The sequence below is a fragment of the Paroedura picta genome, chromosome 9, assembly GCF_049243985.1.
Source record: "Paroedura picta isolate Pp20150507F chromosome 9, Ppicta_v3.0, whole genome shotgun sequence".
Classification (NCBI taxonomy): Eukaryota; Metazoa; Chordata; class Lepidosauria; order Squamata; family Gekkonidae; genus Paroedura; species Paroedura picta.
This window is the reverse complement of record NC_135377.1, coordinates 34571259-34585112: the sequence shown is the minus strand read 5'-3', so window position 1 is coordinate 34585112 and position 13854 is coordinate 34571259. Positions and strand designations below refer to the sequence as shown.

The 13854-nt window shown below is 38.0% G+C and overlaps 1 protein-coding gene across 5 annotated transcripts in view; it reads right to left on the bottom strand.

Moving 5' to 3' along the window:
* Positions 1–13854, bottom strand: part of ASPH (aspartate beta-hydroxylase) — a 121803-nt gene that overhangs the window by 91066 nt on the left and 16883 nt on the right. For 3 of the 5 annotated variants that reach the window (XM_077352312.1, XM_077352315.1, XM_077352314.1), the window contains exons 2-4: positions 12795–12941; positions 12423–12467; positions 10896–10964 (exon numbers count right to left, since the gene is read on the bottom strand). In XM_077352312.1, coding sequence (XP_077208427.1) covers positions 10896–10964; positions 12423–12467; positions 12795–12941 — 261 coding nt within the window. Of the gene's footprint in view, positions 1–1370; positions 2329–10895; positions 10965–12422; positions 12468–12794; positions 12942–13854 lie in introns of those variants that run through there. The other 2 variants (XM_077352317.1, XM_077352316.1) reach the window with 2 other exon arrangements.

The window sequence follows — 13854 nt, the reverse complement described above, 5'->3', positions numbered from 1 at the left end:
AGCAACATAGCACAGCAAGCAGCAGCTTCTTTTCAGCAATATATGTTTATAGTATTGAGTTAGGCAAGCTTTGCAGCCTGAAGAAGAGATCTGAGTGTCAGACAAATACAAGCACACCAAATACAAGCTTTCCATTATATTACCCATTTTCTGTGTCTACCATAGCAACACTGAAAGCAACATAACTTTAACAATAATTGCACCTATTTAAACACAAAATCTTCATTTAAAAATATTGTATCCTTGACCCTTATAGAAATTAGGATACAAGTTTTAAACTAATATTAATTTTATAATTATATTATCAGATGCAAAACAGCACAACAGATTTGTTTATATAAAATGGATATTGAATTGTTTTGTGTAACAAACCTTTCTTATTTATTTAAATATACATTTTTGTCCCTACATGAAAACATTCTAGAAATAGGGAGTTTCATAAAATTCTAACAAGCGTGCTTTACTACTGTGGAAAAGGATATCTCCTTTAACTATCTAGTTTAATTATTCTGATTTCATGACTTGGGAAACAGATGAAAAACTGTACAGAATAATTCCACCTACCCAAAATGTAGGCGTAGCTCCTATATAACAAAGCACATTTCTGCAGTAAAATGTAATTTTGGTGGGTAAAAAAAAAATCAAAAGCTTCCAATACGATTATATGAAGTTATGCTAATTTCCAACAATTGCCTCCTCCCTCTGTAGATCCCCACTGGGCTGTCCCTGAGGATTCATTTTCTTTCTCTGGCTGAGTCAGGCAGGATGGTCCATAAGGGTCAGGACTTGGGAAAGCCCTGAACAAAGGTGTCAGTACTCAGTACTGATGAGCACTGTTACAAGAAAAAGCCCTGGGTTTTTGAATCAGGTTATCTCAGGATGCAGGGTAGGTAGGTCATGTGACTTAACGCTGCTTCAAACAAAAATGTTTCCTTACACATAGGAAACTGAGAGACTTGGTGTTTCTTGACTTGGTAGTTCTCTAAGTGAAGGGGTCTTGTTTTTAATGGAGGAATGTTTGGACTGCAACTATGACTGAATTTATGTTTGACGCTAGTCAAGCAATAGGCCAACTGCCACATCTAATATTTGTGGGAACTAATCAATCAGCAGGCTCCAGTCAAACAAGAGCTGAACAGTGGTATATATGGTGTGTAGATACTGGAACCCGGCCCCTTCCTCAACAGAACAGTCTTCTGTATACTTCTGTATACCTTCATGTGAAAGGAAAATCTGTACACAGAAACTTAATTTCACATATGATTCAGCTTTGCTAAAGTGAGGTATATGTATAATTAGTTACATGACTTAGAACGACAGGCTGGGGACCAAAACACTAAACCCTCTGGTTCAGCAAGAAATAGCAGACATTTCATATTGATTTTCTTTTAATAAATTGAACATTAAAGGAGACATACATTATTTACAATTTCTCACTGCCATAAAATGTCCACTAAACTCTTATAAATTAAAACAGCCTTTGAGACTTTAACACTTAAAGACTGAAGGCTCCGTTTCAAACTATACAATAGAAATAAACAATAACATGCTACTTCTTTTACACAGTAAGTGGGTTAATAAGCCCAAGGAAATTTTTCAGTATTCTGTTCTCTTAGTTTGTAAACATAACTACAAAACTAGTGAATTAAGGAATAATCATAAAGAGAAAATTCAAATAATTTATATAACCATTTTCTTATATAATGTTATAATCATCTTACATCATAAACTATATACATTTTTACATAATTTTTAATACTTATACTCTATGGTTATTTAACATTTGATAGAAAGACAAACAATTTGAAAATCAATAATAAAGCTTACTACCATAGAGAATGTGCAGGTTAGTGCTAAAATTGCACAAACTGAAGCAAAGCCATACAAAAGCCAATCACACCACTGGGACACTTTTGTCTAACATCAATCAGTGTCTCAACTGCAAGCTTCTGAAAGGCTTTTGGACAAGTCAACCTATATCATATGGCTGAAGTCCACTGGGGATTATATCCCACTGTCAAAGAACCCTGTTTATAACTGCATGGATAGTTCCACAAGTCTATGGAATGGGCAGCCTGAACCAAAATCATTGGTTCTGTAAATCCACAATAACACAGGTCTTTTTTCCCTGAACCCCTTCATTCTGTGACGTACCATCAACATCATCTGCTGTTTCGCTCTCTTCTTCTTCTATTATTTCAAAAGGAGTCATTACATCATAGAGAAATGAAAGGAAGCCATAAAACCAATCAGAACTTTCCTCTGCTAAAATATTAAGGACTTCCTCAAGTGAATCAATATTTTCATTATTGCCATCTTTGGTCAGGCCTACACAAGAATAAAGAGGAGAGAGAGAGAGAAAGAGAGAGAGAGAGGCAGCAGTTAGGTGGAAAAAAGAAATGGGAGAAAAATGATTTAAGAGAAATTGTACTGTGATCCAGTCTAACAAAGACAGATTTACATAATAAGTTTGAGCAAAGTAATGAAAAGAAATTATCAATGACATAGAAGCTATTTTTAAAAAATAAAATTGCAATATTGACCTTAACCATGCCTATATGTCAGTTACCATGTGTTGTCCTGAGGTGCTACAATAAAGAGTCCCCAGGATAGATCAAGCACTTCTGGCAGGCTAAGGGTAGCCAGAAGTCTCAATGGGGTTACCTCATGGTGATTTTTGCCCTTGAATAGGTTCTGATGTTAGAAACCCAAGATCACTTAGTGAGCAGCCCATATCTGGGCAACAACCCCTTACTCAAGTTCTGGGTCCTAAACTACATTACCGGGACACAGCCCTAAACTCAGATTCAGCTGTACCTGCCTATGTTTCCCTTATGTCTGCCAATCAAGTAATAAAGAAAAAACAGAGATTTCTTGTTCTCTGTTTGGCTCCTCCTGTTTATCTGCTCCCTCCTCTCTGTTTGACTCTGTCTCATCATCTTTATGCAACTTCTCTCCTTGTTTGTATCTTGAGCAATAACCAATGGGTTTGTCCCTTTCTCCAGGCAGCTCTTTTCCTTGTATCCTTCATTCCTTCCTCTAGTCCAGGTAACAGCTGCTTGCTAGGAGCCAGGAGCTACAAAATCACCAATGATAACTAGCTTGGCATCTGTTGTGCCTGCACTAAATAGATTCTGGAGTTATTAGTGCTGTGTCTATAATTCTTTCTTTCATCATTAAAGTCAATGAGCTTCACTTTCATAAAAGACACAGACAATTGTTTTATTTTTTCTATACCAGGGTAAGTATATAATCTCTCTCCCCCCATATTTGGATGACCAGTTCATGCATTTAATAAAGTAAGTGGTGGGCTCAGGAAAGTATATACTATATTAATTGAAACTACCCAGCTATCTTTCTGAAAGCTTTCAAGTGCCACCTGCCTCCAGCAGATGGTAATCAGAGGCATACTAATTCTCAACATGGAAGTATCCTTTATCTTTCTTAACTCCAGGTATCAGTCCAATCCACTTTTAATGCCATCTAAGACACTAGCAAACAAATCTTGCAGAAGCAGCTTCTACTGTCCAACTTAGTGACCGTTTCCACATGAGGAATCTACCTCTGGACAGCCTCTGGATGCTGGCAGGTTTTAGAGCCCCCACCAAATGACACTGCCTGCATCCCAAGTCTGTCCAAGAACTGGGTTGAGTTTTCCCCAGATTTGCCTCAGGATGTGGGGAATCGCAAAAAGTGGATTTGCCACTTTTTATATCGCATCTCATCAGTGAGCAACCACAGGCAAGCCCTTATGGACGGGGAAAGGCGTGATGGACTCTTTAGCATTGTCCTGCCCTTGCACCCACCCTCCCCTATCCATTTCCTGCTCTGAGAATTAAAAAATAAAATGGCATGGTCCATGTTGCTGTGGGACCAAAAAACTACACTGACAAAGGTAAAATAAAATCTTCTTTAAAGTGTCCATGGTCTATTTGGGATCAGGCAGGCAAAACACAGTCCTGTTTATGTTTTCTGGAGGTAGGGAATGAATGGAGAAAGGAGGAGTGCATTCCCCAAACGTGCATGCTCCTTGTTTTAAAGCCTACCATTTACCATTCCCAGTTACCATGCCCAGCCTCCCACAAATCAGGCAGGCAAAACACAGTTACGTTTGAGTTTTCTGGAGGTGGGGAGTTAAAGGGGAAGGGGGGGGGGGTGCATGGGAGTAGCTTTCTCCCAAACATCCAAGCATCTGTGTGCTGTGTTTTTAAGCCCACTGTTTACACACAATCACTCTTTGGGGTCCAGTTACCATTTCCAGCCTCTCACAAATCCACCCAGACATAAATATGATTCCAAAACACCATGAATACCAAAAAGAGGGTGAATACTGTATCATTCTGGTGTTTCTCCATAGCAACACGGAATTGTTAATTTTTTATTAAAATGCATTTATGTTGTGGCATTACCACACAGCAACACAGAAGTGACTTTAAAAACAATTGGGTGGGGGGGGCTTAAGGGGAAGAAAGTTTCAGTCCAGAAGAGAACTGCTGTGCTGTGATTGGTGGCTTGCTGTAATTGACAAGGAGTAGGGGGAGAAGTTAATTATGTATTTTCTTGCAGGCTCATCGGGGCAGAGGGAAAATGCGGGAGGGGTCACCCGTGAGGAGGGCTCCAAACATGAGGTTTACCATCCTGCATTTCCAAGCAGGGACCCTTGAGTATTTTACCCCTCCATGCAGAAACGGTCTGTAAGTTGACCCCAGGTTCTAATATGTTCTTCACCTACTTCTTCCACACCATGCCCCTATCTTCTGATTGAACTAAAAAAATCACTCCAAGTACTCTCTTGGTTAGCCACTAGTTCATTGCTCTTCAGCACACATGTCAGCACACAGTTCACATTTCTTCCAAAATGAACAATTCACTTACAGTTTCACTTGCCATTCTCTTGATTCACAAGATTTGAGTATGTTCTTCTGCTGTCCTTTGCACTGTTTTAGTTTTTCACTATACAGAATAATTTGATGTCATTCACATACTGGACTCATGTCTTGACTCAAGGATATTTGTCAATATATTAAATACTGCTGTTAACAATGCAGATCCTGAGAGAACCCACTATTTTCTTCCTTCCATTTTAATAATTGTAATTTACTATCTGCTCTCTCTTCTTTAATAAGTAATGGAATCACAGAAGGACCTGCCAAATTAAAGCAAAGATTGTGACACTTATCCTGAAGCATCTGGTGAGCTAGTTAATAAAATGGTTTTGGGAGTTCAGGTGTATAGTATAGTAGCTTCCAAACCAGTTCCTTCATGTTGGAAAACAGGGGTTAGTTCTGCAGATCCCATATTGGTAATTTCCAAGCAAAGTATGTTCTTATACTAGCTTCAATAGTGTAACTTTCTGCTTTCTAAGCCTTTTTTCAGTAGGTGAAGTTTCATTGGCCATTTTCCAAATTTCCAGAAAACAGGCCAATTTTGGTGATAAGAAGCATATCTAAGAAAATCCAAGGTCACATTAAGTTTCTTTGACTCTGCTTGTTAACCATGGCGGCAGGACATGTAATAACTGGACTTATTGACATGATTTTAAATATTCTCCAGTCATCTGCAGAGATCTGAGATTTCATTTTAACTTTTTTCCACTGTCCACTCTATTTTTGAGGATTTCACAATTCTAAAATAAGATGTGTTAAATTTTTTTGGCATTTAACAAGAAAACGTATTGAATTTGTTAGCTTGTGTGTCCTCTATTCCCAGGCAGTGTGACAACACTTAAAATCTTTTAACTAAACCCTAAGTGTACCCAGGATTTATACCAAGGTCATCTTTCCTCTATTCCATTCTATGCAATAATTGATGATATCAAGAAATTTTGCTTCTTGTTAATAAATATTCAGTTCATCTAATCAATAGGGCAACCGAAGTCAGCTATTGTTATAGCATTTTCTCACAGAGAAGTTCACTCATGGAGTTTGAGAATGGAGAAGGAGCAATAGTATGCCGTCAGTACTAAATTACTTTGTTACACCTAGTGCTTACTCCCACAGTGATTCCAACAGAAGAGTTTAGTACTCTTAAGTTTTCTGGTCTGACTTCCTAATTTCATACATTCTAACAATCCCTTCCCTGTCTTTTTAAAGAGTTTGTATTTAGGGACAACTTTCTCACCAATTCTGTTCCACCTCATTCTCTATATATCCACCATTTCAGTAATCTTGTTCTGGCACCAAGGACACCAGTTCCACATTCCTTTGAAAAAATGATCCTCATCTGCAGCTTTTCAGATACTTTACTTTCCTTAAACCCACTCAATAAACACCATCACTTCTTAGAAAGGGTTTATACCAAATGCCATTCTCCCTATTGCAGTCAGTTTCCCCAGGAAATGGTAGAGTAAAGCAGTATATAAAAACCAACTCTTCTTCAGAGACTGGTTCTGTGACAACTATAGTGAAGCCATTCTTTTGTTCAGGCACAAACATGACTTAGTAAGTAAATAATAATAATCCTTTCCCCCTTATGTAATATCCCTGAGTTTCTCTCATTGGTTCAAAAAATAAATTCAGCAAAAAATGATAAATATTATTTTGTTTAATTCAACAAGGAAATTTGTGTTATTTTACGTTATTTTATGATATGAAACTGACAGTGTTATTCTATGAAGTCCATGTTGCAATGACCCTGTCAGGGTTGTTATAAAAAATATCCGGACAAGTCATAAGCTAGAGCATTGGTCCCAACATAGTGCCTGTGGGCACCTTGGAATACATCAACACCTTTCCTGGCACTTACAACCTTTTAATAGAAAGTAGGTGGGGTCAGATAGGCCTTTGGCAGAGCTTCTGACCAGCCACTGGAGATCTAATTGGCTATGCAGTTCTCCTACACATCACAAGGATCTTGTACATTCTTTTTAAAAGGAATTATGTTCAATTCACTGACACTTGTGAATAGCTTTGCCTCCTGCTACTGTCATTTTATGGTTGTGCCCATCAACCTGTGTCAAAATTCCAAAAGGTCTTCCAAACTCAAATAGTTTGAGGATCCCAGGCTAGGGGAAGTAATGTTCTTATCCGTTAGATCCAGTTCAGAGACCTTATAAGAATAGAGGTTTACATCCTCCAGCAAGGGGTTCTTGTCTGGTGGTCAATTTCCACTTTCTTCACATCCTGACACGTCTAAACCACTTATGTGGAGGCTGTATTGCAAATTTAACAACAAGCATTCCAAAAGAGACAGTGCCCAGCTCATCTTCAAAGCTTGATCATCTACAATATCAAGAGTAAATGGTTGCAGGATGTTTGTTTACTGGTATGATGGCCTACAGCTCATAAATGAATAAATTCCTCAACCAGTTCCTGGCTACCCTGGTGACTTCTCCGTTTTTGTGTTGTCATCACCATCAACTTATGGCAACCCCATAGGGATTCCAAGACAGGAGACTTTTAGAGGTGACCCAGATTAGCTTCAGAAATCAGATGAGTTTGGGTTAGTCTGGGCTGTCCAGGTCTGTATAATTTGTATTTTCTGGATACCAGCATTTTGAAAACCTGGTTGCTTCTCAGGAACTATTTAGCTCTCAATTTGCTTCGTTCATTCACCAGATGGTGTCTGCATCCAACCTTCAGATCAACCAAAAACGAAATAGTAATGCAAGAACCAGAAGAGTTATACAAGATTCCCTACCAGAATGCAGAAACACTATCCAAAGATATTCTGTTTATCAATACCAAAGAAATACTGGAGGGATTAAAGAGAATGGAAGGTGCTTGAGCAGCAGACATTCTAAGCAAGTCAGTGTAGAATAGCAGAGACCCAGGTTCAAATACCCATCTTTTTATGGAAGTTCACTGGGTCACATACTTCATAGGGCTGTTGAGAGAATAAAAAGGAGAAGAGGAGAATAATATAAGCTGCTTTGGTCCCCTCCTTTGGAGAAAGGCAGGGTATAAATGAAGTTAATATATAGCTGAAGAAGTAAGGCAGATAAAAGGTAGGTCAGTGAAAGGCTGAGAAGGAAAGAATGAGATGGGGTAAGTTGCAGAGGATATGGGGGTTTCCAGGATGAGGGAAAGAGGTAATACTGTGGGAAGGCAGATACAGGAGAATAATTTATCAGCGGGAGACTGGATCCCAAGACCTCTGTTTCCCTCCTTGTTAAAGCTATTTCAATTTCTAAATATTTTTATTCTGTACCCTGTGCTGCTTCTCTACCATTCTATTACTACTGACCTTGTCCAGAAGCCACCTAATGATGCTAGATATACATTTATTTCATTCAGTGACCAGTGCAACCTAATGATGCTGCTTGTTTTAATCCCCTCCTGCATGTGTTATTCAACAACTGTTCACTTTTTTAAATTGTACAAGCCTTTTCAGCCCACAGGTCTTCATTTTTAATCCTCTTTAACTTGCTTCAAGTGACTGTACAGAGGTCCTCCTCTTGTTACTTCTCTGTTCAGTTTCTCCTCAATTAAGTCTTGTAGTAGTACCCCATCATCCTTCTTCACTCTTCTTCAGATTTTACATCAGTTATCATTCATGTCCATTCCAATATTTCTTCATTAGTTTTTTCTAATCAGCTCATTATACACATTCTTCGCCAGCACACTTATAATTTCTCCAGTGTCCCTTTTTCTGTTTCCTCTTGTCTATACAGCACACCAGTGAAGTGCTATGCTCAGAAGTATATTTTCATAAATTCCTTTTTCAGGCAGTGTTACTAGTCAGTGACTGTAACATATAACATGTCAGTTTCGTCGTGATTGCTCTCATTATGTATTTGAAAGGTTATCAGTTGGAGGAAGGCAGGAAATTGTTCCTGCTGGCAGCAGAGGATAGGACCTGCAGTAACGACTTTAAACTATGTAGAATGGTACCCAGTAGATATCGGGAAAATATGTTCACAGTCAGAGCAGTTCAGCAGTGGAATCGGCTGCGTAAGGAAGGTGGTGAGCTCCCCCTTACTGGGGAGAAAAGTACAGCTATTTCTTACAAACAGGCATGATATATATGCATTCACTGCAACATATGAACAGGGCTACTGTCAGACTAGGATCTGGGACATCCAAGGTCCAATTCTCCCTGTGCCACAGATACATGCTGCGTGACCAGTCATACATTCTCAGTCTGACCCAACTCACAGGGCTATAGCAAGGAAAAGTTTTAGAATCCACATTGCTTTGAGTCCACATTGCATAATAAGGCAGAATATAAATTAAATAAACAAATAATACTGAACAATAGTGAACACCTTGAGGCAAATAGAAACAGGGGATTCAGAAGCATCTTCAGAGCATGCAACTTCTTCTTATCTAAAGATGGTAGAAGGGAGAAATCCTGTATAGAATCCAACACTTGGTTCAGGAATTCCACTCTCATCAGTCAGTCAACAATAGATTTGGGGGGGGGGGGGAGCAAGATTCTTCAGGCCCAGGCAAATTCCCCACCATGTATGTGTCAGCTCATGCTTATTTCGGAATGAATAATTCTCAGAGTTTCCTGAACAAGAATGTATTTCAATGGCTGGAATCATCACAAGTTGAGACTTTAAGATACAAAGACTCCTTTTTTTGGAAGCCATGACGCTGTTCCATTCTGGCTACCTGCCCAATAGAAGCCACAGATGGGAAGCCATAAAGGATTTATCAAGCATAACAGATGGGAGGAAAGTATGTTTTTGTGCTGTAGAATTTCAAGGGAGGAAGAATATTCCCTTTAAATAAAAGGCAAACAGGATTGCAGTTTTCAAAATGGCAAGTTAAAAATGGTCATTCCAAGGAATACTTTGCCTTCAGATAGATTCAAGTGGGTGGCCGTGTTGTTCTGGAGCACAACAATATTTTATTCCAATAGCATCTTTAAGAGCAACAAAGATTTATTCAAGGTGTGAGCTTTCTTGTGAATGCACATGAAAGTTCACACTTTGAATAAAACTTTGTTGCTCTTAAAGGTGCTATTGGAATCAAATTTTGTTACTTTCAAATACTTATTGTGAAGTGTTAGCAATAAAAGCAAGGATGAAATGACAACAATATATAGTAATAATAATTCAATTGTTCATCAGCTAAAACAAGCACTCAGAACTATTTCAACTGGCGGTCAGTTTGCCAGCAACCTAAATACAATGCCTTTTTCCTAAGATTTCTTAAAGACAGAATTATAGGAACATGATGCTCTGTTCCAATGTATTCATTACACACACACACACACAATTCATACAAGAATCTGGAAAATTTGTATTTTAAATATTTCAAATTGTAAAAATGAACATTTAAATCACACTCCAAATAATTTTTCAATAACATTTTGCCTTGAATAACTGAATAAAATAAAATAAATATTCTATAATACCGTAGCACTAGTAATCTACTGATGAAATATATTAGGAAAATGTTTGGATTGCATTCATTTTGACATGTTAATTTTACAGAACAAACAGATACAGTAAGTTTTGGTCCTGGATCATGCCTGGTAGAATGAGCTCCCTGGGGATATCAGGGCCCTATCCAAGCTTGCTAAGTTCCACTGGGTCTGTAAGATGGAGGTCTTCTGCCAGGCTCATGGTTAAGACCAGCCAGAAAACACATCTAAATTCTGGGACTCTCCCATGACCCTTCTCCCCTTTCCTCTCCAACTCCTCCCTACTTATAACATGGATTGTTATGGATTCTTTCATGTATTGTTTATACGTTTTATGTAAACTGTCCTAAGCCTCTGGGGAGGGCAGTATATAAATATAATAAATAAATAAACAAACAAACAAACATCTTGCTAGCTGAAATTACTATTAATCCCATTAACTGTTGTTGCTACTGACAGTGGTTCTAACTATGATTTAGAGAGAGAGAGAGAGAGAGAGAGAGAGAGAGAGAAGAAAACATAATACATAAACATTAGACTAATATAATACTGAGAACAGAATTTTACAAGTGTGTACTTGCCTAGCAAAATCTTGGCATCTTCCACATCAAAATCTCCATCCCCATCAGCATCATAGATCCCAAGTTTTCCTATAGAGAGGTAGAAATAAATTCATCAATCTTTTTCAACATTAAACTAAGTCTTTGTGGGAACAATGGAAGCAGCTGGTTCCCTAGCTTGTGAGCTTTTAGGCAGGAAGGCCAGGAACCCTCTCTGGAGCTGGTTGGGAATCCCTGCCCTAGACCCTTAAAGCAAGTTCGAGTGGAGAAGAGCAATACATGCTAACTAGCAGGAGTTATGAGCTATTATAGATTAAGACAAATTGTTAGAGTTGAATTATTTTTTTGCCTTGAATAACTGAATAAAATAAAAAAGAATGTCAGTAGGTATGGTGGGTATGGTGTATTGATCAGACTAGGACTCCACACATAACCCATCTTCAGAGCTCAGGTGGCTGACCACTGCAAGTAAGTGTGTATAGTAGTGTTCTTAACCATGGAGTTATTTTCTTTTATCAGCTTTGTTTGAAAGCACCTATAGCATCAGATTTTCAGAATCAGTTAAGTCTGTTGTTTAATTTAGCTTTTGGTGAGAAAAACCATACTGGTTCTCTCCCTGATTAGTAGCTTAACAGTGCTTCTTTATTTATTCTCACAATTGTTTTTCTCAAAGTTATAAGCCACCTTGGCAGTCTATCCGAAACAAGGGATAATTTCAATATATGATTGGGCTTTATTACTAAAATTAGTTAAAATCTGTATCTATAATTGCCTGCAAGAAAAAGTATCATAGCAACTTTCACAAAATCTGTCTGGTCCTATGGTTGGAGGTAATGGCTTACCCAACAGTTCTATCTTGAATACAAATTTGTTATATTTCCAATAAAACCTGATCCTCTGCCTCTTCACTCACATCCACACACTGACTTGAATCATATCTCCTGTTGCTGTGGTAAACTGAAAAATCTGTATTTTCCTCCTCCCCACTTCTCACATCCTAAAATACCAGAAAGAATTCTGGCATTAGATTCAATGGATTAATTTCATCTACCTTGAGCCTCTAAATCTTTAGAAGCCAATAAAGACAAACAAGATGTCCAAAAGTATGTTCAAAGAAAGATAGGAATGAAACATCTACATGCCAGGAGTCAGCAATAAAATCCTCCCGTTCTCTTGATTATATGAGGAAGCAGCCAACATGATTTCACCCAAGGATGAACAGGGTCCAACTCTTTCCATCATCACAAGCCATTTTAGTTTTCCTCAATTCAATCCCAAATTAAGGAGCATCACTTGCTAAAGAAGTTTTAAAACCCATGGTGATGTATAACGTAATGAAAAGGCACAAGGAACAGCAGTAAAGTCTATACCAATATCCTTCACAAAAAATGAAAAATGATGGTTACATTAGATTTTCAAACATAAGATTAAGTCCAACAGAGTCGGTGAAAAAACCAACTGTACAAAAAATAATAATTTTATATGTATACTATTATTCAAAGTTCATGCCCATAAAGCATAAACACAGTTTGTATTCTATAATCCTACCTTGGAGTACCTCTGACAAGTTATAACGGAAGTCCTTTGCTTTGGCTGCATGCATGGTAAAAATATAGAAAGTATTATTCGCATCATGAGACCCCAAATACACAAGCCATATGACCCTACTCTTAGATATGAAACATAGGCATTTCCCCCTTTAATTCTTTGATATTAGGAATATATATAACATTGACCTAACAAGTAAGCCTTAATGGAATAAAAGGATCTGCAATGCTTGGCAACAAATACATAAATAATGAACAAGCACCCATTATTGTTAAGTTTTGAATCAAAATTGTAAAGCAATAAATGCATGATGCTTCCACACATTAAACATAGTGTCTGTATTTTACCATTTGCAATATATGGAATTCTTACCTAGGACTTCTTCGTAATCTACGAGTTCAAACCATACCACTGCGACTGATGTCCATACTCCCAACAGTGCAATTACCATAAACCATGTAAAAAATGAACTTCCAGAAACACCTTCTTTCTTGCCATTCTTGTTTCCATGTTTTGTTTCTGTAAAATAAAGCAATTTAATTACTATTGGAAGGCATAACTATAGTTATAAATTTTAAAATAGGTCATATTATTACAAAATTCAGTACAATGTGTTCCATAATATATATGCAGCAATTGTTAAGATTATCTACTGATTAATCCAGACAACTGTTGGATAAGTAAGTACTAGTGGTGGACACGAGTCTCTCTTACTAGCTTTACCTGGTGAACCAACTGCACAAAAAATCATGCCACTATAGTTCATGTTTTGGTTAGATCTACTCAGCCTTCCATCCTTCCGAGGTTGGTAAAATGAGTACCCAGCTTTCTGGGAGGTAAACAGTAATGACTGGGGAAGGCACTGGCAAACCACCCCGTATTGAGTCTGCCATGAAAACACTAGAGGGCGTCACCGCAAGGGTCAGACATGACCCGGTGCTTGCACAGGGGATACCTTTACCTTTTTAAACTAGATTACTGCAATGCACTCTATATGGGGCTACCTTGAAAAGTGTCCAGAAACTACAGCTGATTCAGAATGCTGAGGAAGAATATTAACTGGAGTGGGTCATAGGGACTATATTATTCCAATGTAGTTCCATCTATACTGGCTTCCAATTTTTTTCCAAGCAAATTGCTAGTATTGACTTCTAAGGTCCTAAGCAGTAAGGACCCCCACTTCCATATGAACCTACATGAAAATTACATTCATCTTCAAAGGTCTTCCTTAAGAGGCTAGATCAGTGTTCTCAACCTGGAGGTTGCGACCCCTTTGGGGGTTGATTGATCCTTTTCCCAGGGGTCGCAGCATTAGGAAGGTTGAGAACCACTGGGCTAGATATATGACAATCAAAGAAAGAGACATTTCACTCACAATACTAAAACTATAGAACTCCAACCCAAGTCGATTAATCTATTCCCCCTCTATTAT